Raw genomic sequence first — 26,515 nt, forward strand, 5'->3', positions numbered from 1 at the left:
GAAAGTGCTACCTTTCCATAGTTCCCACTTGCCCCACCCCCCAGAGCTCACTGCCTTAAACACACTGCAGGTAGAATCAAGGAAAATCAAACTGCTAACTAACAAATAAAACTGGTTTTATCAAGTTCTAGAATTGAATGTTATTTGGTGCTCTATGTGTGCAGCCCTGTCAAGGACACCCTGAATGCTGCTGGTATTTGGTTTTTTAGTAATGGAGTTTCTTAGCTTTCGGATATCCACAAGTTGCCTATGTTGTATCGTACTATATTCATTTACTATGTAATTGTGATGCAGAATTTTGTTGTGTGCAGCCTGATCCTATACATGCTTACTGAGAATAGGTCACACTTAATTCAGTGGGGCTTATTCTGGTTAATAGAATTACAGCCTAAAATTATTATGACATTACACTATAGTAATGTCAGATGAGTATATTGCATGGTGGCTGAACTGTAATAACTTCTTATGTACCGACTTTTATCTTGGTGAAATGTGAATGTTTGCTTCAATTTGCAACTGGCTACAAATTTCATTCTGAGCTTTAAAAAGTAAACAAGCAATTTACTGCTCAGTTGAAATTTTTCATACTGTTTCAGCTAGTCTTCTGGAGGTTCAAGACTTATGCAAATAATAATTACTCCTTGTTATCATTATTCTGCCTAATATTTTCTAAACATTGTACACAGATCACAACAACACAGACCCTGCTTGCAAACAGACCAATAGACATGATACAAAAGGATGGGGAAGGAAGGGGGTAAACAAGCTAAATCAGGTACAAAAAGGTTTAACGGTCTTGATGGGGTCCAGCTCATTTCAAGGAATATTCTTTTCCCCATCTTGATGCTGTGTCACATCCTAGTGTTGGGCTTGCTGCAGATATGAGCAGAATCCCAACTGGAACGGCACCATCTCCAGCTAAGCTATCCCTTGTGGATAACTTATCTGAATGGGGTATGGGTTACTAGTTGAGCAACTATTTGTGAGAGAGCTTGGAGGTGGGGGGACATTGGGGCTAACTTGTTGCATTAGTGTCTTGCTTTTGCATGTGTGCTTTGAAGCCCCTCTCCTCAGACAACATAGAAGAGGTTGGCCCAAAGCAGGAATAATTGGGTAATTGCCCCTTTTAGCTTCTGTTTGTCTCTGACTGTCAAAACCAGTGTCCTTTTTCTTAAACCTGGCCTTATCAGCAGGACTCCAGGCAACAAAAGCCTAAGGGAGTGAGCAGAAGGGAAAAGGAGAAGAACTATACATGTTCCTTAAGTTCTTAATGATTTCTAGAGATCTTCTGGGTTTTTCTTTTGCCCTCTAGATGTCCTTGGTCGCTTGTCGAGCTAATTTAACTTCAAAATATGTGTCTTGAATAACCAAAAAATAAATAAAAATGGGGCAGAATAGGATTTTATTTTCTTGATTCTTAATAGTATCATGATCTGTGTGATGCCTTGTTCTAAACAACTTGACTTTATTTTAAACGATTAATGAAAATACTTCTCCTTCATAGTATAACATTAGTAAAATGTTGGGCAGTTTAAGGCTTTCTCAGAGACTGTGCTCTTATGTTGCATTTGTAGAGTAAGCGATTGGATGTGAGTGGCATGTTGCATATATATTGCACACACAAAAACAATTGGAAAGAAATCACAGCTAGCTGTGTGCTTAGTATTGTATCCTGACATATCTGTGTTGAAAGAAATATTCTCAGCTTTTTAAGTCATCACTTCAGAATGAAAGTGTGATATTGGTGACTTGTCATTTGCATAAGAGATGTCAGACTTGTTGCCTTCTTTAACCAGTTACGTTAATTTTTTTAATATGCTGCTTTCCTTCTCAAAAGTGATGAATAAAAATATGGGAAGCAATACAAATAATATAGAAATATAAAGAACAGTGGACTATAGTAGAACTAATGAGATGTGTTGATGCAGTTTCTACTGAAGCATGATGATTCATCGCAGTGTTCATGTCATGGAATAACTTTAAAACGGTTAATAGTAGGCTACCTGAACATAAACAAATTGTAAATGGCTTTGTGACATCATAGTCTCTAACGGTATCTACTTTTAAGCAGTGCTGCTTAAATTTTAGAACTCAGCTGTTGTCTGCCCTACATAGAATGTAAGCATGCTAGACTCTCTGCTTGGTAGACTACTTATCTTCTTACCTGCATGTGTTCTGAACAAAAAAAGAACTTGATTCTTTGAAGTATAAAGCACTAGTTCCCAAATGCCTCGGCCAGTGATCAGTCGTCGATCCTTAAACTTTTCTCAAGGTCTGCTGTTAGCACTTGCAGGCCCCAGAAATCCAGCCTGTTGAACCTGTGTTTCTCCCTCTCCATATTTCTCTTCTTTTGGGAGAAATAGGCACATGAGTCTGCTGTTTTGGAGTCTCTGTACCTTGGTATAAGAATTTATACACTAATCTTGTGTCTTGATTATTTGTGATCTGCCAGCTGTTACTTCACAAGTGATAATAGATGACTGGTGTACAAACTATTGTTTAGCAACAAAAGATACATGAAGGGTAGAATGCATGCATGTAGTTCTAGATTTGAGGGGGGGAAATGTGAATGACTTGCAACAAATTGTGTCAACTGTGGTCTCCAAGGCTTATGAATGGTACTGTTCTATTATGTGAGCTCAGTTGTCTGTCTGAGAGCTGATATTAGAACTGGCCAGGAGATGCTTAGAAAAGATGTCTTGTGCACAAATCACTGACAGTCTAGAACAGGGGTTCTCAACATTGGGTCCCCAGATGTTATTGGACTTCAATTCCCATAATCCCCAGCCCAGTGGCCTTTGGCTGGGGATTATGGGAGTTGAAGTCCAATAACATCTGAGGACCCAGCGTTGAGAATCCCTGGTCTAGAAAATAGGGAAAGGATGGAAATTGACATGAAAGCAAGGTTGGGGCAGACAGCACAGTCTTGCCTAGCCTTTGGCTAAGCTGTTTAGATCCTAGAGAGGGGCAGAGCAGGCAGAAAGTCCTTGGAAGGGAGGTTGGAGGCCTACAAAGAGCAGACCCAGGGCATAGGAAAGGAGGGTCCTGAGAAATGAGTGCAAGAGGATGACAGAGGCAGGAGCTTGAGAGGGGAAGGCATATTGGACAATAGAATCAGCAGAGATGTACACAATTCAATTATGCATGTATTTGAAATACAGGTGAACCTTGCCATTCACGGACCCGACACCTGCAGTTCCGAGAATCCGTGGTCAGATAATTGACATTTCACCTCCGGCCACCATTTTGGGAAAAGTAGCCATTTTGTGGCTCATTAAAAAAAAAATCCAACCCATATCCCCCTCCCCCCCATGACCTTTAACAGGGGGATTGGGGATTTGGGGGGGACAAAGCTGGACAGCTGGAGCCTGTGGTAGGGTACTTTATTTCCCTGTTCGTTGCAATATTTTTGGCAATATTTCCAGTCTCCAAGAACCTAAAAAAAGCCCCATTCCCATTGCCTTAATGCCCTGTTATCTGCTGTTTTGTTACCCATGGAAATCTGTGGGAACAGAAACCCTGCAGATAACAGGGTCCACCTGTATCCAGCCCAAAATTTGGCTTCCAGCCTCTTCAGGGAATTTGTTCCTGCAAGATCTTGAAGTTTCTAAATTTTATGATGCACCATATGGCAGGAATTATTTTGTTCTTGTTTGCAAGGTATACATTTGCCAATATTTGGTAAGAGGAGTACAGTAATACTAGTTAAAAATGAAAGAGAAATGAAAGATAGATTTCAATCTATCTTCTGTATATATAATACTCTTATATGTACCCACTGCTAATCCCATGTGTGGCAGCTCTCGCAAGGGGGGGGAAGAGGAAAACGATGGTGGCGGGGAACATAAGGCCAACGGACAGGCCAGTGGGCAGGGAGAGAAGGCAGCAGTGGCAGGGGGAGAGAGTGTGAAAGCAGCAGTGGCAGGGGGAGAGAAAGCGAAGGCGGCAGTGGGGGGTAGAAAGTGCTGGCTGGCTGGAAAAAGTGGCTGGCCAGGCGGCCAGCCAGAGAGAGAAGACATTGGAGGGGGGAGGGCTCAGAACGAGGGGCCGAGAACGGGGGAGAACTAGAAGCGCAGATCCTCTGTGCCCAGGCCAGATAGTTCATATTATTAGACTAGGGTAAAGCAAAGAGATTATTCCTCTAATGAAGCCCAGGAACTCTTTATTATTTATTTGTTAAAATTCTATCTTGCCCTTCCTCCACAGAACTTGGAGAATGTTTGAGCTAAACAAGAACACTGTGAAGGCTGGGAGATTGTAACTAGTGCAAGGCTGAGTTTAAAGCAGAAAGGGAATTTGACCCTGATCTCTCTGTGATCTAGCAACTGCAACATGCTAGTACTGTACTGTTTCTTCAATTTTAAGTTCTGTTGACATATATTGGAAGAATGGGTATGTACATTTAGTGTTCTAGATCTTGATTCAAACTATTGTCTTGACTTGGGTCTATAGCTAGTGAATGGTTTTATGTGTATTTCAAGTGCAACAGGTTTTCGTTACTAACTGTTTTTATTTATTAGCTATTTTACCACTTCACACTTCCCATAGTGTGAAATGTTAAAATAAAGACTAATAATTTCTATAAAAGCAGTACAACCTTTAAATAATCTTAAAAACCAGCAGAAGATGATATAATATGTATAACTGATGACCAAAAGCCTGGTAAAATGATGCACAGTGGGAAAATGTAGCTTCTTGCGACTTGCATCATCACTGTGTATGCAGACATCTCTTCCTTTATTGAAGTGATACATGTATAGGAAAAATGATGTGTGTGAATTGTCCTTAATTGAAAATGTAGGTATTTAACATCTTCAATATGTACTAAGGATGTTCATGATCCAGTTTGGCGCACTTTTTCTGGAGCACTGAACTGGTTTGGAATGCCGGTGTTCGAGCCAGTTTGGAGGTAGGGGAGGTCCTTAAAGGGGCAGGGAGGGGGGCCCTTCCCTGCCCCACCACTTTCACCCCACCAGCATTCCCCAAAAGTGTTGGTGCGGGGCTGCAGCATACCTCCCTGCAGCCCTGGTCAGTGTTGTATTGGAAATGGCTGGCACATGGCATGCACGTCAGCCATTTCTGGTACGGCGCTGACCAGGGCTGCAAGAAGGTATGCTGAAGCACTGCACCAATGCTTTTGGGGAGAGTGCCGTGGGGGAAAAGTGGCGGGCTAGGTAAGGGCACCCTCCCTTCCAGGAGTGCACGAACCAGTTCGTGCACATCCATAATATGTGCATGTGTGTTACTGAGCCTGGAAATAATTTTTGAAGCTATAGTTATTATCATGCTTAGTGCTCATGTTGCCTAACATTCCAGAATCATGGAGAAATAAATAAACCAGAGAAGGAAGGGCAAGAACTTGTACTGAGTGTCCAGGGGTTCCTATTTCAATCACTAAGTTCTAAAAAATAGAGATAACACACAGTTCTGCTCAGAAGTAATACATTACAGGTTGTGATCGGCTTGATAGTGCTGTTTCTGAAAAGTGCATTGTTGTAAAGCAAAAACCGAGTAGGAACCAACATGGTAGTATGCAAAACAGGTAAACTGTATGTTAAGCAAATAGCTTTGCTAATGCCTCCTAAGAGACAGAAAATTATTGGCAGTTGTTGTGGTGCTATGTTTTTAAAAGCAAAGAAAAGGAGGTTGACAAAGTAGGGGAGTTGAGAGTGATTATAAAGATGTAAGTAATAAGTTTATTGTTGTGACCACAGGTCATAACATAACATACATATAAAGATGTAAGAGTTGAGAGGAAAGACTGAAAGAACAAAGTGTGTTTACTGAGAGGAAAAGATGGGGAATGGATATACACTTGCATATATGTACTGAGTTGATGGGAGTATTTAAACACACAGTAGAAATCATGTAAACTGCTGCATAAAAAGAAATGCAGAAGGTTATATATCTACATGGCCTACCAAAATAAGAGTCTTGTTTTGTATTGATGTTATGTGAACGTATTGTCTGTCCTTGATTGCATTTGTGAAACCCATTTATTTTTAATTTTGGTCTCTTGTTTAGTTAAATGTTGGCGTGAAGGCTTGGTACATGGAGTTTGCTGCTGTGAGGCGGCTCTTTGTGCAAAACAAACTCAGCCATAGAAGGGTGGCTGATAATCAATCATGAGGCGTTGGAATGGCTTTTCCTCCATCTGTCAGCAGATTACATGGAACCTGGAAGTGCAGATCCTGGGTTAGATTATTTGGAGAAAAGCAATAGTAGATATGTTTCTAATTTGAAGCATGCCAAAAAAACACAATGGAGGAGATAGTTGGCTTTGCCTGAGTAGAGTCACTTTTACAGCCTTGGGATAAGGCCAGAGGACCTGGGTCTGGACACTTAGGGGTTAAGTTAGATATCTTACGACGCCATGGTTTGCATTAACCATAGTCTGAAACCCAAACCATGGTTTGAGTTTCTAAATGTATAGTAGGCAGTATGGTGTTTAGAGTTGCTTTCCATCAATCTCTGGCTGAGTTCAGACATATACAGGATAACCCCAGTTATAGCTGGCCGAGGTAGTAACTTCAGATGCGTGAAACCGTGGTTACAGGCTGAGATCAAACTCCAAACTGCAGTTGGAACCTTCGATTTTCTCTAAGCTTCGCCACCGACAACTGCACTGCCAACAACTATGGTTTTGCCGCCGAAGTGTTTCGTCCAACTGCAGACTCAGCTATGACCGCAATTTCACACCCATTTCCAAACCCCAATCATAGAGGCGGCAGCGCAGACCCTCCCAAGGATGTGGCTGCTCTATGCTTTTGGCACTTCTAGCTGGCAGCCTCTTGGAAAACTGACCACGCCCCTCCTGTCAGTAGTGCAACTATGGAGTTGCCAGGCTACAGGGCCGCCACCATGCCCCGTCCTGGACTGGCCAGCCTGTCGATCTGCACAGCCGCTTGGAGGCACCCCTGATTCCCACTCCATTCCTTGCTCCCTCCACCTGGCAAGTGGTAGGGTGAGGGCAATGGACAACAGGACAGGCACTCGGTGCCTTGCTCCCTGAGAAGGGAGCAACAGTCATGTATGTTTGCAAGCACAAACAGTCCAAGTGGCAACATGAGCAGGGCACTCCATCACCGTTCTGGGAGGGGGGGGCACATGGTTGGGGAGGGGTATAAAAGGCAGACCCAAGTGGGGAGGCTGGCGCAGCCAAGTTCTATTTTTTACACAGAAAGGGGGTGCAGCCCCTTTCTCTGGGGTACACACATGAGGCCATAGCTCATGAGAAGAACTGTCCTGAGTTATACCTAGATATTGGTTATATTAATCCATCAATAAATCCAAGTGTCACGATAAAATCTTACACATCCTTCCAAGGACCACTCTCTCATGAGAGCGACAGGCCATAGAGGCAAGCATGTGGGCTGGAGGGCTGCTGCCACCCAGTCTGGTTACTAGGTCCCTGCAAGCCCTGGGGGAAGAGTACCCCAGCAACACCTTTCCTTGTTTCAGTGGATGGGTGGATAGCAGGATTAAAAGTACTCATTATGGCAGTCAGGTCGCCCCACAGCACATATGCATGATTTTTTTCTGCCCACCATGGCCACACGGCTTGGCAGGGATTGCTGAAAATGCCAGCTAAACTCCCCGCAGTGGCTGATCTGCATATGCCACAACGCCAGCCCTCACCTGGGAATTGAGAATGGCTCAAAGGGTCCGTGCTGCAGCCCGTTGTCAGTACCATCCATGCAAATGGTTTGGATGGGGTCAGTATTCCCTCTAACAAGGATTCCCAGATGTTGTGGACTACAGCTCCCAGAATCCCCAGCTGCAGTGGCTTTTGCTTGGTAATTATGGAATTTGTAGTTCACAACATCTGGGAATCCATGTCAGAAGGAACACCAGGTGGGGTGCTTTTGGCAAGGTTTGAAAGGCAGATTCCCAAACAGTCAAGTTCTATTTTTTTCACGGAAAGGTTGGGGAAAGGAGCCCCTTCCCCTTTTGGGGGTTCGTGCCCCCATAGGCTTGCTCATGATCAAGGCTGGTTACTAGGGTTAGTCTTGTGTCAACTGAGATCCTTTTTCAAGGGTACAGCCACCCAGCTGAGGGCTCAGTGGCCAGGCATGAGAGTGAAAGGCCACGGAGACACCCCCAGACAGCTCATGAGGAGGGCCATCAGAGGGGAGGGGAGAGAATTGCCTTGACAAATCTGAAATGATGCCAGATGGCAAAACATTCCTTTCTCCCACTAAAACTCATGAAAGTGTCAGGCCATGGGTGCTCTAAATAGAGCAAAATGTTTTCTAGATTGTAGCTCCAGGGAGTACTACCCTGGAGACCGATTTCCTTGTCTTGGGGACTGCAGACAAGCTGCTGTGAGACTATGTCCCCTGCCAGCCCATGTGTACACTACATATGCACACTTGCTATTGCCCTGGAATGGCAATCCTGCTGTTTGGGGGTGGTTGGAGAATGGGGGCTCCCCTCTTCCGTCAGTCTCTGCACTGGCGGATCTGCATACGGTGTGAGGATGGACAAGAACCCGGGAGTTCTGAATGGGTGGAGAGATCCGTTCCCTCCATGCACATGCACAAAGGGAGCTTCTAGATGGCCTTTGGGTGTGTGAAAGTCTGCACAGGGGAAGAGGGTGGCGAGGTTTCACGAGGAGCTTTCTTACAAAGAAAGGGTGGGGAAGTGGGGCCCAGCCACTTCTCCAGTGGTGGGGGTTACAGCCTTGGCTTACTCATGAGCAAGGCTGGACGATGAGTGTGGCTACATAAGAATATTTTTAACCTGTTTTAAGCTTTAAATTGTTTTAATATTCAAGTTTTGTTTTAATTGTCTTTTTATTGTAAACTGCCCAGAGATACAAGTGTTGGGCAGTATAGAAATTTGGTGGTGGTGGGGGTTATTAGTAAAATATAAGCTCATGTGGACTACGCCCGCTCATGAGAGTGTCAGGCCATGGATGCTCCAAATAGAGCTGTGTTGCTGTGTGTTGGGAAATGGTGGGTGGGGGTATCCCAGAGACTGCTTTCCTGGTCCTAGGGATGGTGCCTGAGGTGCCTTGGAAACAAGCCCTCTGCCTGGCTACTTGCACCTATGCACAGGTGTGCCATCACCTGCAGTTGACCCAGCTGCCTTGGGGTCGGAGGAGCAGAGGAAAGTATCTTCTCCAGCAATTCTCCATACCCACCTAACTGCATACAGTGCACAGACAGAGTGGACCTGGGATTTTCAAATTTGAGTAAATGTCCTGTCCAATGTTCTCTCTAATTTTTTTCAGCTGTGTGCGGAACGAATTTTGTTCTGGGTGGCAATATCAAGGCAGTGTGTGCGCACATGTATTCAGAGTTGGGTCTTCCTGATTCAACCTGAACAGGATCTAAAATTAACTGAGTGGACATAAAAAAAAAACTTGTGTGTGTGTGTATGTGCATGCTTTAGGGCAGTGTTTCTCAACCTTTTTGGAGTCAAGGACCGCTAAATTCTTCGTGCAGAGTTTCAAGGACCGCTACATTCTTCATGCGCAGTTTCCCGGACCGGCAGTTAGTAAAGGGGTTTCAAATCTATCTATCTATCTATCTATCTATCTATCAGACTTCTATACTGCCCAAAACTTGCATCTCTGGGCAGTTTACAATTAAAATAATATAAGCATTAAAATAATTAAATTTGGAATCTTTTGCAAACATGGAATATTAGGGGTTCTCAACCTTGGGTCCCTCAGTTAAACTCCCATAACCCCCAACCACAATGGCATTTGGCCATTATGGCTGGGGATTATGGGAGTAGAAGTCCACCAATGTCTGGATACCCAAGGTTGAGAACCCCTGAATCTAAAAGCCTGGGTGAACAAATTTGTCTCCAGTATGTCTTCAGTATGTGTGGGGTGGGGGTGGAGGTGCTTGTGATTACTCAATGGAGAGGGGATGTTGGGCCATTAGAAAAATTCAAAAGCTACATGGGGGCAATGAAAACAACGCACAAGCAAGCTTTTGAATCCCCCAAAATGCTTCATCAGGCTGGATGTCAAGCAAAGCAAAAAGGAGGTGAGGAGAGGAGAGCAGGGCAAGCTCAGTAGAGCCGGAAATCTACAGTTTAACCCTCTCATGATGGAGGTGGAGTTTTAGCAGGAGTTGTGTAGTCGCAGGGCAGGATCCAGACAACGTTAGTCACGACCACCCACTGAAATTAATTTAGCCATCTCTCATTTTTGTCAATGCTGCTTGGTCATGATCACCTGACTTGATCTGGATCCTGCTCTTAGATGTGCACTTTGTGAGATGGACCTAATGAAACCCGTGCAGCTCCTCCAAAACTCGTTAAATTCGTTACATGGCAGGTGCTGGGAATGGGGTTTTTTTAATGGTGAAAGAAAATGTGAAGAAGAGCGGTGGAGACCTGGCATTAAAAGAAAGGGGGTGATTCTGAGATGGCGGAGGGTGTGGGGCGTTGTAGTGGTAGATGCCTCATTTTCCTCGCTGGGGAGACGAGGCACTGTTCAGGGTGGGTGAGGCAATGGTGCACCGGACTGCACTCGGAAGGTCGCCTGGGTCCAAGAGCTGCCGCCACTGTGCTTGCGCACCAGAGTGTAGCAAGTGTTCCCCATCCTCTCTCACAATGTGCACTTCTGTGCCCCCCTCCCAACTCCCCTGCGGGAGCCAATCACACCAGCCTGCCTTTGGGGCCACGCAGCTCACGTGGTCCCACATGCTGCCCGCGCATACCTGCGAGGTGAGCCAAGGCGGCCCTCCTCCCTCCCTCCTCTGCTTAGCCCTCACCGCGGCATGATCCCGGCCAGAGATTGTCCCCCGCACCCGGCGAGGTCATAAAGGGGACCGCCGTCCTCCACCGGCGGTGCAGACCAGGGGGTTACAGGGGGCAGAGGGACCACAACACCCCACCGATGCAAGAGGGAAACAGCGTTCCCTCTCAAGGCGCCTCGACCACAATAGGCAGCTGGGTTTCAATCAATCAACCTTTGGCTGCAAACAATGAGCATGCAAGAACCAGCAGCCCTTCAAGTGGCAGCCCTTCAGGTGGCATACCTTCCACACCGCATACAGTTTGAAGCTGTAAAGATAGGGAATAAAATAGCTGTAGGAAGATCACAGCAGCACGTGGAGGCAAGGGACAAGAAGGTGATACTCTTCCTCTTCCGTACCATGTGCAAAATTGAGGAAGTGAGTGCCTTGATTGCAGTTGTTGGGGGGGGGGGTTTGACTCCCAGTCAGGGACCGGCGCTCAACCCTTCGGGGACCGGCAGCGGTCCCCAGACCGGTGGTTGAGAAACTCTGCTTTAGGGAACACTGGTCCTGTCTGGTTGGGCCACTCAGCAGCTGTGATGCAGCCAGGCTATGGCACCTTCGGTGTTAGGATGTCCTCTTGGGTGCGTGCAAGGCTTCAGAGGGATTTGGGGAGAGGGAAATAGTGGGTTTTTTCCTTTCTGTTTTTTAACAAAGAGAGTTGGAGGCCCCTTGGATTCCCTAGTGGTTAAGTGGGCTGGCTATTTTTGTGAGCTCGCAGTTGCTTGCTCGCAGGTGGGGATTTGCCCTTTTACGGGCAAGACTAGTATACATCCCCAGTAGACTCTCATGAGATTGCCAGCCCACCCAGCAGCAAGCTGCTGCACAGAAGGAATTTGCTTGGGTCTGGATGGGCTGCTTTGCTGGGGTCACCCCTTGCGACATCTTCCCAGGTTATGGTGGAACAGACACCCCCCGTATCCCCCATCTGCATATCCCATTCTAGTGAATGTGGGTTCCCACTCCCACACAGAAAGTGGGGTTCCAACCCCAACCCCAGCCCCCAACCCCCCTGGGAATTCGAGTTTGTGTGCTGCTTTCAGTGCGAGTGTCCACTTGGGGGGGCATTGTCAGCTGGCAGAAGCAGAGCAGGCATTGCGGGGCACTTAAAGGGCTTTCGATGCCCTGCCAGGGGTGGGCAGGGTGCTTCGAAAATGCACAATCAGGCTCGGCATGTCCATTCAGTATTGTAGCCATCATGGCCACTCCAGTGACACGGTGGCACTTTGCCCACAGTCTGGCCACGGTGCTGGCTGGGATCGGGCTGGGAGGCTGAGTGGCAGGGAAGGGCTCCCCTCCCCTTCAACTCCAGTTCGGCTGGCTGTGGTTTGTTGACATCTGCAACATGAATTGGAGTTAGGAATTATAACCCCAACCACTATTAACTGCGGTTATCCAGTACGTCTGACTGCAGCCAAGGTGGTGGAGCAATGTCGATAACTATGGCTTATCAGTTACCATAGTTTTGCTGTGCCAAAACATATTTTGCAAACCCAACCTGAACCATTGATTCTAGTTACCTGGCTGCTTGCAAACCAGTGAATTCAGTTTGATTCAGGTATTGTGCCAGATGACAGTTTGATACGATGTCTGAATTGACCCTATGTAGTAAATGTGACAAGTCTTTCTACCTCAAGATACAGGTAGCGGTATAATTTCGTTAATATTCTATCTCCGCCCCTCCCCTCCATTTGATAGGTTATGATGAATGTGTGGGTTTTTGTCTTAACAGTATTGAATAAGTCTTTGAGAAATAACTTGAAATTGTGTTTATTGTGTACTAGTATTTCTAAGCCCGTTAAAATAACGGGCGCTAGTAGACCTTTGGGGCCAGCCTCCTCCTCCTCCATACCTCCTCCACCGCCTCCACCATGCCGGGCCCAGCGCCTCTTCTGGCCGAGGCCGCGGCTCCACCGCAGCCTCGGCCGCACCACATCCTCCTCCACCCGGCCGGGCCCACCGCCTCATCTGGCCCCACACTCTTGCCTCTCTTCCCATCCCTCCCTCCCCAATCTCTTGCCCTTTCCCCTCCCCCAAGCCCCACTCCCTCTTGCCCTCCCCCCTCCCCCCGCCCCACTCCCTCTTGCCCTTCCCCCTCCCCCCGCCCCACTCCCTCTTGCCCTTCCCCCTCCCCCTGCCCCACTCCCTCTTGCCCTCCCCCCTGCCCCACTCCCTCCTGCCCTTTCCCATCCCCCGCCCCACTCCCTCCTGCCCTTTCCCATCCCCCGCCCCACTCCCTCCTGCCCTTTCCCATCCCCCGCCCCACTCCCTCCTGCCCTTTCCCCTCCCCCGCCCCACTCCCTCCTGCCCTTTCCCCTCCCGCCCCACTCCCTCTTGCCCTTCCCCCTCCCCCCTGCCCCACTCCCTCTTGCCCTTCCCCCTCCCCCCTGCCCCACTCCCTCTTGCCCTTTCCCCACCCCCCGCCCCACTCCCTCTTGCCCTTTCCCCTCCCCCGTGCCCCACTCCCTCTTGCCCTTTCCCCTCCCCCGTGCCCCACTCCCTCTTGCCCTTTCCCCTCCCCCGTGCCCCACTCCCTCTTGCCCTTTCCCCTCCCCCGTGCCCCACTCCCTCTTGCCCTTTCCCCTCCCCCGTGCCCCACTCCCTCTTGCCCTTTCCCCTCCCCCGTGCCCCACTCCCTCTTGCCCTTTCCCCTCCCCCGTGCCCCACTCCCGCTTGCCCTTTCCCCTCCCCCGTGCCCCACTCCCGCTTGCCCTTTCCCCTCCCCCGTGCCCCACTCCCGCTTGCCCTTTCCCCTCCCCCGTGCCCCACTCCCGCTTGCCCTTCCCCCTCCCCCCTTGCCCTCCCCCTGCATTTTTAAAAGTTGGCTGCTATCGGGGAAATGGAGGGCTTTAGGGCCCAGCGGACGCAGGCAGCTGAAGGCGCTAAAAAGAATAGAGGAACTTGGCTGGGGCGGCCAGCGGCGCCTCTTGAGAGCCGCTGCAGCCTCCGCGGCTCCCTCTTCGCTCGCTGCGCTTTTGCACCTGGGGAGGGTCGCCACCCTCGCAGGAGCCGCCGCCGCTATGCGGGAGACACTGTTCAAGGACCACTTCTGGGTGAGGCTGCGGCGCGGGTGTCAGTCCAGCGGACAGCCACAGCTCCCCCCATTCCCATCTTCTGCCCCGGTATCGGGGCCCACTGCGGGCTGCCCGCCCGCTGCCGGGCCGGCCCCGCAACCGCTGCCCCGCCGCCGCCGCCGCCATGGGCCCCAGTCGCCGCCGCCATGGCCCCTTGGTTCCGCCATGGTTCCGCCGCTGCCGCCTCTGCCCTCCCCGCAGCCTGTCCGGTCCCGGCCCCAACATGGCCGCCTGGTGCCTGCGGCTGTTTCTCCCTTGGTCCGGTCCGGCTTCTTCTCGGCCCGCTGCTCTCCTGTGGCCTCGGCGGCCGGGCCCGCCGCCGTCTCTGTTCCCTGCCCCAGTCTCCGGCCCGGCCGCCACTGTCCCCCCGTGATTTCCCCTCCTGGCCCTGTCTCCTCCTCCCGGTCCCAACATGGCCACCTGGTGCCTGCGGCCGAGGGAGATACGGGTGCAGACACCAAAGGATACGGGCGCACACCCAGGCACTTTATTATAGAGGATAACTCTGAGAAAAACACCTGTCTGCCTTACTGTGCAAGAAAGGATATTTTGACATGTACAGCGGACTTCTGGAAGACTTAATGCTTTGTGTCATCTACCCATGCAATGCACCCAAGAAGTTGTGTATTTTGCACCCAATGTGTGGACTTATAACTTCTGAAAGTGATCTGCAAAATGACCCTATGAATCAATTTTTTTCAATGCTCATCTGTGATAGCCTCAACCTTTCTCTTGGTGGTGGTAGAAATGGGAGTTTGCTTTGAGTTGCATTATCTTGATATAGATATTGATATAGATATTGCCTCCCCCCCACGTCATATTGAGTATGGCAGTTATTTTGATAAGGAAAAGTTATTCATCCAAATCTTTGGGATGTTTTCCATTTCCTCTCCCTCCCCACCTGGCTGGTTGTTGGTGAGAGGGGCCCCTACAGTGGCACCTGTTGGTCTCTGTATCTGATATTTAGAGGCATGCAACCCTCTAGTTTGTTTAACTGTCTTAGCCAATAGCCATTGATAGAAAAATCCATGAAGGATTATCTAAAGTTATCAAAGTTGATTTTGATATTCTGTGGTGGTGAATTTCACATGAGTTATAAATGTGTATTTTCTCTTGTCTGCCATGAATCTGTTGCAGATCGGTAAAGCAAAGTAGACATTTTGTGTTCCACAAAAACCAGCAGTCCAAAATGCTAACTTGACCTGCAGCCTCAAGATGCTCAACATGAAATATTACACTGTTCTGTTTTTTCCCATATTCAGAATACCAAAGGAAGCAATAAAATAAGCTAGATATAGGACAAGCTTTTCAGATTTATAAGAAGCAGATGTAGTAATAATCTCCTCGGCTGCTTGGGATTCTTGAAAGAAATGTGTAGATATCAATTGGTAAAATACATACTGATCCACAGGAAGGCTACTTCTGAGCATGACATGTAGTGAAACATGCTGCTTCTGGCCCTTTGGCTCTAGATGCATTCACATCTAGTGATGTGATGGTGTTCATTTTCCAGGTCTGACTTTGAAGCAGAAGTAGGCCATGTCAGTGACAAAAATAATTGAACATCTCTTTTGCCGGTGATGTGTACACCTTGATCCTATCCATTGTGTAATGGGCTTGTATTCAGTTGAAATCAGTACCAGTCATTTTGTTAACTTGTACAAAATTAGATCTCATCATATCATATATCATTTCTCAATTTAACATGGAAGCGATAAAGCCCAAAACTGCACTATTTTTTTCTTCCCCATAAGAAATGAAGACAATACTGAGCTAGATAGACCAATGGTCTGACTCAGTATATGGCAGTTTCCTATGTTCCTTTGAATCCCAGGACAAGCCTGGCAAGCTCAAGGTCTGCAGGGCCTGTTTGGGTCTCCTCTACACCTTCCTTCCTTTGGTCACTACTGGAGGGTTCTTGGGGTTGAGTGTTCTTGGGGTTGATGATCCATGGGGTGTACATCTACCCTGGGCCTTGCCCAACTGGTTTGGCCTGCCCAGTTTCTTGAGCAGTGGCCTTAGTCAACCTCTAGGGCAGGGATTTCAAACTCAATTGAGTGGTGGGCTGGATTTGATTCCGATGCACCTCCGGAGGGCTGCACATAGCCTTGTGCTGCCTTCCATTGCCTTGCGCCCGCTTTGCAGTTGCCTCGCACCACCTTCTATCTTCTTCCTTCTCCTCCTCCTTCCTCTTTCTCTTTCTCTTCCTTTCTTCCTCTTTCACCCTGCCATTTAAATTTGCTGAATATACTGCTTTTACACCAGAATATGCGTAGGGAAAATATAAATATTTTTTAGTTTTTTGAAGAAATTCTGAGTATCATACTTCCCAGTGACCTACAGATTTTGCATACACAATTCTGCCAATGGCATTAGCTGAATGCCCTACATTTTACACCAGAATATGCTCAGTGAAAAGTTGTTTAGTTATTATTTGTATTTTAAAAAGAGATTCTGAACATAACCATCATATTGTAACTGTTAATGTACTCAATATATTGTTTGTTTGTTTGATTGATTTATATGCCTCCCCCACCCCAATTGGCTCAGGGTGGTTTACATTAAAATCAAAAACACATAATAAAACAATTATTTCCATATAAACACACAATAAAACAATTAAAAAAACAATTTAAACCAGGTTAAAAGTAAAACTAAATATCATTAAAAGCCAGGCTAAAAAGATGGGTCTTTAAAGCTCTCTTGAAGGCCTCCAAGGAAGAGAATACTCTCATGGCCATGGGGAGCGCATTCCACAACCTAGGGCAACAACTGAGAAGGTCACGTGTCATTTAATACTCAACAGTCAGATCAATAATTCCAAAGCAATATCATGCCGCAATAAAAGCAGAGCTCCTCTTCCCCTTTTCCCTTATCCGCCACTCACCCTTCTTTATTATTCCTCCTCCTCCCTCCCTCTTTCTCTCTCTTCCTCTCCCCGCCCCCACCCAAGAGAAAAAGTGTCCCATGCTGTCTTCTGGTGTATTGTTTGTCGTAGTTGTCTTTTTCTTTCTCATTCTCCCACTCTTTATCTCCAGTCTCCCTCTTCTTGGCTAGTGCTTTGCACATTGAAAAGCCCGAGGGAGGAGGAGGGGAGGAGAGTGGTAGCAGCAAAAAAGAAGGAAGCAACTCATGGTTTCCACTGCTATGCTTTGAGTGGTGGGGAGAGAGAGAGAAACAATGGCACCAGTGGAGGCGGCAGGGGGAAGGAGGAAGTTCGGAGACAAATAAGTATATTTGTAGCTTCTTCTTCCGCAGTGGAGGGAAGAAAAGCGTCGTGGTCAGCTGGACTTGTCCCAGCCTCACTCAGTCTGGTCAGTTGACCTCCATGGGCCTGATCTGGCCTGTGGGTTGGCAGTTTGACACCCCTGTTCTAGGGTCTCTGTGCTTTGGGTACTGATCTCCAGGACCTCCTTGTTAGAGGAAATGAGGCTATCCTGACAGCCTGTGCTTCATGTGCTCCCCCTCATACGTAAGTGGAGGAGAGTTAAAACTTTCAGTTTTAGTTTGCAGCAAACCACAGTTTCCTGTTTGTTTTGATTATGAGAAACTGGTTGGTACAAACTCTAGGGTTCATAAACCACATTAAAGCCTCCCTCCGGGCAGTGTTATAGTCAATTTGAGCAGCTGATACAAGGCTCAATTGGCTGGGATTAGGGCAGTGTTTGAAATTTATACTCTTAACTACCTTTTAAATTTATCCCAGTTTCTGCTACCCCACGGCTGGCTTGCTTGTATGTTCAGTATTATTGTTGCCATTTCCCCCCCTTCTCTCAGGAAGCTTCTCTGCAGTCTGAATTATCGTGGTGGCAGCAGCATCACTGGAGGAGAGTAGAAGAAAGTGGGCTGTTGAGAGCTACTTAGTCACACTTGCTTGGAAGCAGTAATTGATTCTGGGGATGACTTCTAGATGGCTAGTCTTGTTAGGTCAGCAGAGTCTAGTGGCACCTTAAAGACTAACACATTTCTTTTAGCATAGCCCATGACATCAAATGGTTGTATGGAAGATATTGTATCATGCCTGCTGGACAGTTCCTTTCTAAGGTCTGCACGGCTTCTGAGAGGTAGTTGGTGCTAAATACATAATATGGCTTTTTACTAAACAGACTGACCAACCTTCTCTTCCCCTTCTCTTTCTCCACTGTCAAATAAGGGCCGCTTTAAATATAATGACTGTCTGGTGGAAGTCGGCAAAACGCACTTACCTTGCATAAGCATTCCATGCAGTGAGATTTGTATGCAAGACTCTTGACCTATGTATTGGCCTCTGCTTATGCAAAGGTTTGCATGCCAACATTATAGGGCCCATATGTGCCGATGCTACATGCATATGGACCACTATGTGTGTTAAGAGTGTATTCAAAGTGGCATTTGTGTGGATTATCTATGAAGGGAACTGTTTGGGGCCTTTTCATATTTACACTGGAGAGGATGAAGCACTGAGATTTAGGAACCTGGAGGACAGAGAAACTGATTTCCCACACTCTCTTTGTCCAAACAAAGATTGTCAGCCCAGTGTAGGAATCTAACTTAAATAATGAAAATTCAGTTTGTTCTCCCTGAGCATGGCCACTACCTTGGTGGAGGCACAGTGAAACAAAAGGGTAGGTTCTCCAGAACTATTTGCTCTGCTTAACCTACAGGAAAAAATGGCCAGGCAAAATCTGTTACAGTTAGCAAGATGTGAACAGTTTATTGTACTCACCACAATCTCAGAAAATAACCAATTTGATACTCAGGAATCCAGGTTGCTGTGAAGAGGGCTTGGGAATGTCAACCATTTAAGTAAGAGATGAGGCATGTTTCATATGATAGTGACCAACATTCATGAAATGGGGATATGTTTTAATGATGCATCTCTTTTAACAGTGAAAGCAAGTTGAATACATTGGTGCAGAAGCTTCATGACTTCTTGGCTCACTCATCTGAAGAATCGGAGGATGCAAATTCTCCTCCAAGACTCTCTGTGAGCAAAAATACAGGTAATGTGTTTTGTTTCTAGCTGTACAGGTCTTTAGGTTTTGTGAATGTTTTTTAGTTCTGCTGTGAAGCATAATAGATAGGGAAGTATGAATATTGCTCTTGCTGTCATCTTTTCTGTGAATATCTGGTTAGCATTTGGAACAAAACGACTACAGTTTCACCTTGTTGCCAAGTCTTGGCTGTGCTGGGAGGGCAAAATGTTCTCTGTTCTTGGTCTGTTTCTGGAATTTCCATGGGGTCTTGTACCAGAAATGTATAACAAGCTATACGGTACTGTATTGTCCTTCTGCTGAAGGTAGTTTCCCGTCATGAATTATGGCAATTGTTAGAAATTTACTCTTTGTTACATTTATTGTAGCTAACTCTCAGCTAATTCTGAAAGTGTTGCAAATAATCCTAATTTATTTTAAGAGTTGGAAAATTCTTATACATTAATTTTGAATCAAGGTGATTTAAGTCAGCAAGAAGAAAAGGCTAATTCAAATCAAATATTTCAATTTCTTGTTTAGATACTTCCTAAATAAAAATGCATACTAATTGTTTGCTGTAGCCATAAAACACTGGATTGTATCCTAAATTGTTCTGTGAATGGAAAGCATTTCCATTTGCACCAGGATGGAGTGATTCTCTCTGAATCTCTCTCCTCCTTCTTTGAGCCCCTTGTGCCCTTGAAAATCTGTTTCTGAGCGCAGGGACCAGGGTGGTATATGGCATAGGGAACTGCAAAGGGAAAGGAGGATTGGTGAAAACAGAACTTCTTGGCACTGTACCTACAATGTAGTTGTAACTATTATAATGCTAGTTCTCTGCTTCATGTGCAGTAAAAAAAAATTAACCATTTTAGCATGTGAAACTCATCAGGTTTTTTTCCTTTTAGATAACATTAGTATGCCTGGAAATATTCCAGCACCAATGGAAAACAGCAGGGAAGAGGTAAGAACAGAATCTTTTGGGTAGCAGTAATGTAAAACTGTAATGTAATGTGGAAAGTATGGATTGATTTGATATGGGTGATATCCTAATGAAGTTAGGATTCCTACGTCCCACTGAAAGTTGATCATGACCTAACTTGTCGCATTGATTTCAATGCTGCCTAGTCATTTCTAGCTTTCTTATGATACAAGCCTGTGTAACTTCTGTTAAGTAATGCAAGCTTATACAGAGCATATATTCAAAAGAGATTTAACAAGGTGTTATCAATACTTGGAAATTCACAAGGTGATGTCCCCTGCAACTTAATATCTATTTTTTATTTATTTACCATTTGATATGTGTATCTCTAGGCAGTGTACACAATTTGAAACCTAACAAATATAGTAATGATAACAATGAAACCTACAGATCACAACATAAAAAACATTGTTTTCATTTTTTGGCATTTTGATAACCAAGGAATTACTCATATTTGGGACGGAGGTATTTTTGCAATTTCATTTTTGTGTGGGTTTTCTGTCTTTTGCTTTTTAAATGCCTGTGGCGTTTGATGAGAGCAAATTGTTCAAGATCATCTTTATTTATGATTAAGCTAACATGCACTTAAACACTGAAATATGCTTTTTATGAAAAGAGAATGTAATACCAAAACATCTATTATATTAATCTTAAAAGTATTTTGACTTTGTGGGTAATGAGCACGTATGAACATTATGAATGATGCATTCCATAGGGATTGTACTGGGCCAGCATGGGTGTGATGAGAACTCCCTCTTAAAGGCAAGAGATTTAAATACCTCTTGAATGTGGTAAACAGAATGGGAACCAGTCTCGCATACCCACATGGTCTTAACTGCAGTTATGTGATCTTAATTGTGGTTAAGATTAATTGGGTTCACCATTTCTGCTTGGGGACTGGGGTTGGACTGTGAAGAGGGAGTCCATGCTCCCAATTTAACAGGGAGCCATTGTTTTATCTGCACCAGCCCTTTGAGAAAAGTGTTAGCATTTGTTTGTGTTCCAGAAGCATAGAACCATGCTCTCTTCACATCTTGCAGTATTTAAGCCCACCTCTGTTACACAGTGAAACTAGAATTGTGATTCTCAGGGTGTTATGTTACAGGCAAAGCCTATTACACACTATGTAGTTCAAGTCAACCTGTGATTGTGAACAGCTCCAGTATGACCTTTTGTCCCTGGAGTACTTGATCTGTGTAACTTGGTAGCAGTTACCAAGTTTTAAAAGAATTTGAGCTTAGTGTTGATTATTGCAAAATAACTCCCATTGCATCTGATTAATTGCTTTTACTGTATCAATTCAATTGTATATACATAAATTTGCAGATCCATATTAGCTGCCACTCCTACCAACTAAAATATAATCTTAGAAAGTAGAGTCAAGTTGACCACAAACCACATAGGAAGTAAAGTTCCAGTTCATACACACATGCAGGAATGATGTTTTTCTGGTTTCACATAAGAGGCTTGCAATTTGCAATTTTTTTCCTTCATATTTAGGGTAGTAGCTCTTCTGAAAAATCCAAATCATTAGGATCATCGCGTTCCAAAAGGTTAGTTTGTCATGCTGCTGCTTACCCGTTTGAATTACCTGCTTCAGTGAGTCAGGAGGATCCACTTACCTTTGCCTGTTAGGATCCATGACAGCTGTGCTATGACTGAAGTAACAGGAACATTTATGGATAGTGGTGAGGTCTTGGTTTTCCTAATAATTCATTGCATTCAGTTAGTTTGCCTTTGAGTGGATAACTTCACGGGATAAGTTGCTTGTGGCTGTCTGGAGGGCAGTAGCCAGATACTTCCGCAATATTTTATAAGTATGTTTCCCTCCACAAGCATCATTTTGCACTTCTCAGCTTTCAAATTTCATTGAGCATCATATTCTCTGCTCTTGTACTACTTTTCTTAGTCTTTTCGTAGTCTTTGTGGTCTGCAGTAGATTCTTATGCCTAAAGCAATGTTGTAGTAATCAGCAAAGGAGCCATAACCTGTAGTAAATTGCATGCTTTGTAATAAGGTTCCATGAATTTGCTTGTTAAAAACCTGTGTTAATGCACCTGTGTTAAAAACAAATATTTGTTTATTGCTCATGCAGGAAACCTACAGTTGTAACAAAATATGTTGGTTCAGATGATGAACAGCCCTTAGATGAAACTATGGATCAAGATGTTTCGAATGAAAACTCAGAAAATGATGTTGATATGAAAAGCTTACCTAAAGGTAACTAGTTCATAAGTTAATAAGTATTCAGAATGGTACACTATGTGACTGGTTGCTGTTGGGTGTATATTAAAATCTAGCTATGTAACTGCCTGTGCCTTCTACCCAATGTATTTACATAGAATGGTTGAGATCTGCTCTTTCAGGAAAATTAGCATAAAATTGGAAATAATTTGTTTCTTTTGTAATTGAGTTGCACCAGTGGCTCATATTCTGTCATGCCTAGTTCCAGCCTTGTTTTAGCTGGCTGGCCATTATGATGACATGTTGCCATTCTTTTCTGGCCACTTTATGGAACAACAGATGTCTGAGCATGGCCAATTTAATCTTATTTTTCACTGTCACCACAGCATTAAGGGTGAAAAGAAGCAGGATGAATAGAAGAGAGTTTCTCCACAAAGTTACATCTCCATCACTGAGAACCTGGTTATTCATGTCAGGGCCACCAGGTGGCCTGAATATCCATATCTCAGACTATTTTTTTTTCTGGCCACCTGGCAGCCCTTGCACAAATATCCAGGTTCTCAGTGATGGAGATGTAACTTTGTGAGGAATCTCTCTTCTGGAGTGTGCATATGTTTGTATATGCTGCACTGTGTTTGAGACATAGGCTCTAGAACTTAGAAGCCCTGACTGCCAGAGAGTTTTGAAGCCAAGTGTGCTTGATGCTCTGGAGAATGGAGGATCCACTCGAAGTATAAGGGTTGACAAGCCCTGCATTAGTGTGTACAAAAGCCCCACTGAGTGTACAGGTCTCTCCTTAGCACATTTCTAGATATACTTTCTCCCTTGTGTCTGTCTTCCAGATTGTAAGCCCTTTGGTAGAGGGACTGGTTTTCTAATTATTTCTAAAGTGCCATGTATCTGGATGGTGCTATATAGCTAAATTGTTGTAATGGGGCTATGCGTTTTAACTTTTATGAGTAATTCTGAATGGTCGTCTTTCTAGGTACAGTAGTTGTACAGCCAGAGCCAGTGCTGAATGAAGACAAAGATGATTTCAAGGGACCTGAATTCAGAAACAGAAATACTGCCAAAATGAAACCTGAAACTCAAAAAAAGCGTGGAGGTAAATGGAACATGAATCAAATTCAGAGTTTAAATTGCTCCATTTTCCTTAATGTTTTTTTAAAGTGTTTTAAGCACCCTTGCTTCTTAGAAGTGCAAGTTTTGTCCAAAGATACATACTTTGCAGACACAAGGGTGGATTGGAAGTGTTAGTTTGTACCACTCTGTGTGCGTCGTCAACAAGGCTTCCTCCATTTAAGCAACATGCTATGGTGGTGTCAGTTCACTTCAGACACTGCATCTTACTAGTAATCAGCATCTATCTACTCCTGCCATGACAGAAATCTCAGGTCAGGAAACTGTGGCGTGAACTGGAACACTACCTGAGCGACCTCTTCTCCTTCACCAATGCCTACATTGTGGTAGGAGATTACTTCAATGCCAGGCTAAGTTGCGGCGGTGACACCTTATATGCACGACAACAGTACTGCCCACCCAATTTCGATGCAGACCTATTCCCTCTAGCATGCTGTTTGAAAAATACTCCACTCACAACTCAGTCTCCCTATCTGCAGTCTTCACTGATCTCAAGTCCACTTTTGACTCCATCTCACGACCCAAACTATGGGAAAAACTGGAAGCCTCCTCGATTGACCGACACCTATTCCTCATTTGTGCTCTGCATGATGACACACCCCTGAAAGTTAGATGCAACCCCAAGGACACTTATCTAATGCCATCCCAACCCATGAAGGTGTCAAACAAGGTTGCATCCTTGCTCTTCTCCTGTTCAGCTTCTACTTAAACAACATGGTAGGCCATCTAAACAAACCAGACTTCTACCCTCCAAAGCTAGCAGAGAAATATATTTCCACCCTGCTCTGTACAGACGATGTGGCAATTCTTAAGGACCTCCATAGGACTTAAAAGAGCACAGAGGGCCCTTGCGCAATACTGCAAGGAAGACCTACTGGAAATCAGTTACTATAAAACCAAAATTATGGTCTTCGCTAAGAGACTTTGCACACACTTCTGGTGGTATAAACGGGAACAACATCAATCAGGTCTCATGCTTCAAATACCTGGGGGTTGTCTTCCATGCTTCTGGGATTAGAAAAGCCCATGGCAGCTATGCTGCCCCAAACACCCAGGGAAATGCTGCTGCCATCCTAAAATTCTTCCGGTCAAAAGAGGGCCAATACATACCAGCAGCCCTTAAGCGATTCGAAGCTAAGTCACAACTGGCACAACTTCTCTATGGTGCCCAGGTAGGCCCCTTTTCCAACTCTGCCGCTAGAGCTCATCCAATCCAAATGCCAAAGAGCAGCACTTAAGTCTCCCATTGTGTCTCTACGATTGTAGGCAGACCTGGTGAAAGTGGAGGCCAGAGTCTGGCTGTCCATTCCCAACTACTGGCTGAGACTCTCCCCCCTCCCAAGGGGCTTAGCCCCCTCAACATGGGTGGATGGCTTCCAGTCCACATGGAAGCAATCTCTGTGAGCAAAACTCTCCTTACTTAGACTCTCCCCTTCCTTTGGGTTACGAGCAATGGGTTACATTGATCAAACAGTGCATAATTGGTGGAGAACGCCAAACTGACTTAGGTAGGTCCCCAAACTTTCTTCTCTTTGAAAATCTAAGATAGATAACACCACCTGCTATATCCCTTGCACAGCTAGAAGTACCTAACCACAGAAGGGCCTTTACCCTGGCTCACTGTGACGCCCTTCCCTTGGCTGTCCTAGAAGGAAGATACCGGAAGATCTCCTTCCCGGAATGCCTGTGACTCGGGGCAAGTTGAAATTATTGAGCATGTCCTCCTTCACTGCCTATTCTATAGAGACATACAAAATGCTCTTATTCTCCCACTACTTGACAGGTTGCCAGGATGCTCAGTCCAGTCCTATGTCTCCCTATTACTACTGTTAAAAACTATTGTTTTTAACAGCTTTTAATTGCTTTTAATATTACCTTATGCTGGTCTAAGGCCATAATAAAAATTGAAAGAAAGTACATACATCGTACATTAAAAAGACATAAGTATAATAGTAAAAAGTCTATTCAAATCAGAGAAACGTGTATGTATCTATAACCTTTATAAAATCAGTTACCAAGTGTCATTGAAAGAGGTATGGATAACATGAGAAACTAAATATGTTGTTAAAGTAGCTTTCTTTTGGGAAAAACTGATGTGTTGCTTCTAACTTCCTTGTAGAGGAAGGGCTGCATGGTATTGTCAGCTGTACAGCTTGTGGTCAGCAGGTGAACCATTTTCAAAAGGATTCAATCTACAGACACCCCACATTGAAAGTACTAATTTGCAAGGTATGTGGCAATGCTTGATAAATCCTAGCTGTCCTCCCACAGTTTGAGGCCCATCTTGGGGCAAAACCTGCTCCTCACCAGACATGAGGAGAGATGCCAAGTAGTCCCATTTGAACAGTGTTCTTTACTTTCATAAGTGAATATTTTCTACTCATATGAAAAGAAGTAAAGTGCTGCAGTTGGGAACACTGGGTGTGGTGTGGTGTGGGAGGGCAGAACAAGTCTCTCACCAAACACTTACTGGGTGGCCCAGCCTCCACTAATATGGACCTGTGGGGTTGGGGGGTGTGTGTATGTGAGGGAGGGAGAAGAATGAGTTGGGACAGGGTGCTTATGTGCTCCTTTCTCTCTCTTCCCTCACCTAATCCACATGACAGTCAAGTCCTTTCTGTGCATCCTTAATCTGACACAGCACTGGGCATTTTGCTAATCATATGTATGTATTTGTTTATTTCGGCCCAAGGCCAGCATACATACATATATATAGCAACCAGTTCCCTGCTTTCTATTTCAGTGAAGCTAGTGTCATGGAAATGAGGACATGACTGACAGGTCAAGGTTTTAACTCATTTTTAAAAGGAGGGAACTTGCTTTGGTTGGCTAATCTTAGTTTAGTAATCATATTTAATACGTATTAATTGGTTACATTGCCTGACTGCATAACAAAAGTTTCTGAAAAAATAAACTTCCTTTCTTCGTAGACTTGCTTCAAATATTATATGAGTGACGACATCAGCCGTGATGCAGATGGAATGGACGAACAGTGCAGGTAAGTGTATGAAGATCTCTAATTAAGTTTAGGAGGTCAAGCAGGAGTTTGTTATTTGCAACATTGGTAAACACAGCTCTTAACTGCATGGTAGTACATGAAATGCAGGGCTGGAATCCAAAGAACCTTCAAGACTTTGCACTTTTGTTCTTGAACTGTTATATTCCATGCTGCATGGCAAATCATTTTGAACTGAATTACATTTCAAAAGCGGTTTGTAATAGCATGTTTGGTTTTCATACACAATAATTTTTTTTAAACCCTTTATTTAAAAAATGACTCTTGGATTCTGATCAAAATTTTAAGGCTATGTTTACGATAAATCTGGTAAGTTTTGTATGCAATTGTTAAAAGTAGATATGGTGTTCAAACTTTGGAACATGGCAACTGATCTGGTTAGCTGACGTCAATAGTGCATTGGCATTGTT

The 26,515-nt window shown here is 45.1% G+C and overlaps 1 protein-coding gene across 3 annotated transcripts in view; it reads left to right on the top strand.

The window, feature by feature from the left end:
* ATRX (ATRX chromatin remodeler) overlaps positions 1 to 26,515 on the top strand; it is an 84,218-nt gene that overhangs the window by 1,222 nt on the left and 56,481 nt on the right. For 2 of the 3 annotated variants that reach the window (XM_053273376.1, XM_053273378.1), the window contains exons 2-8: positions 18,701 to 18,813; positions 19,692 to 19,747; positions 21,266 to 21,318; positions 21,861 to 21,985; positions 22,935 to 23,054; positions 25,209 to 25,318; positions 26,020 to 26,087. In XM_053273376.1, the coding sequence (XP_053129351.1) occupies positions 18,701 to 18,813; positions 19,692 to 19,747; positions 21,266 to 21,318; positions 21,861 to 21,985; positions 22,935 to 23,054; positions 25,209 to 25,318; positions 26,020 to 26,087 (645 nt within the window). Of the gene's footprint in view, positions 1 to 17,641; positions 17,759 to 18,700; positions 18,814 to 19,691; positions 19,748 to 21,265; positions 21,319 to 21,860; positions 21,986 to 22,934; positions 23,055 to 25,208; positions 25,319 to 26,019; positions 26,088 to 26,515 lie in introns of those variants that run through there. The other variant, XM_053273377.1, reaches the window with a different exon arrangement.

This window comes from Hemicordylus capensis, chromosome 11, assembly GCF_027244095.1.
Source record: "Hemicordylus capensis ecotype Gifberg chromosome 11, rHemCap1.1.pri, whole genome shotgun sequence".
Taxonomy (NCBI): domain Eukaryota; kingdom Metazoa; phylum Chordata; class Lepidosauria; order Squamata; family Cordylidae; genus Hemicordylus; species Hemicordylus capensis.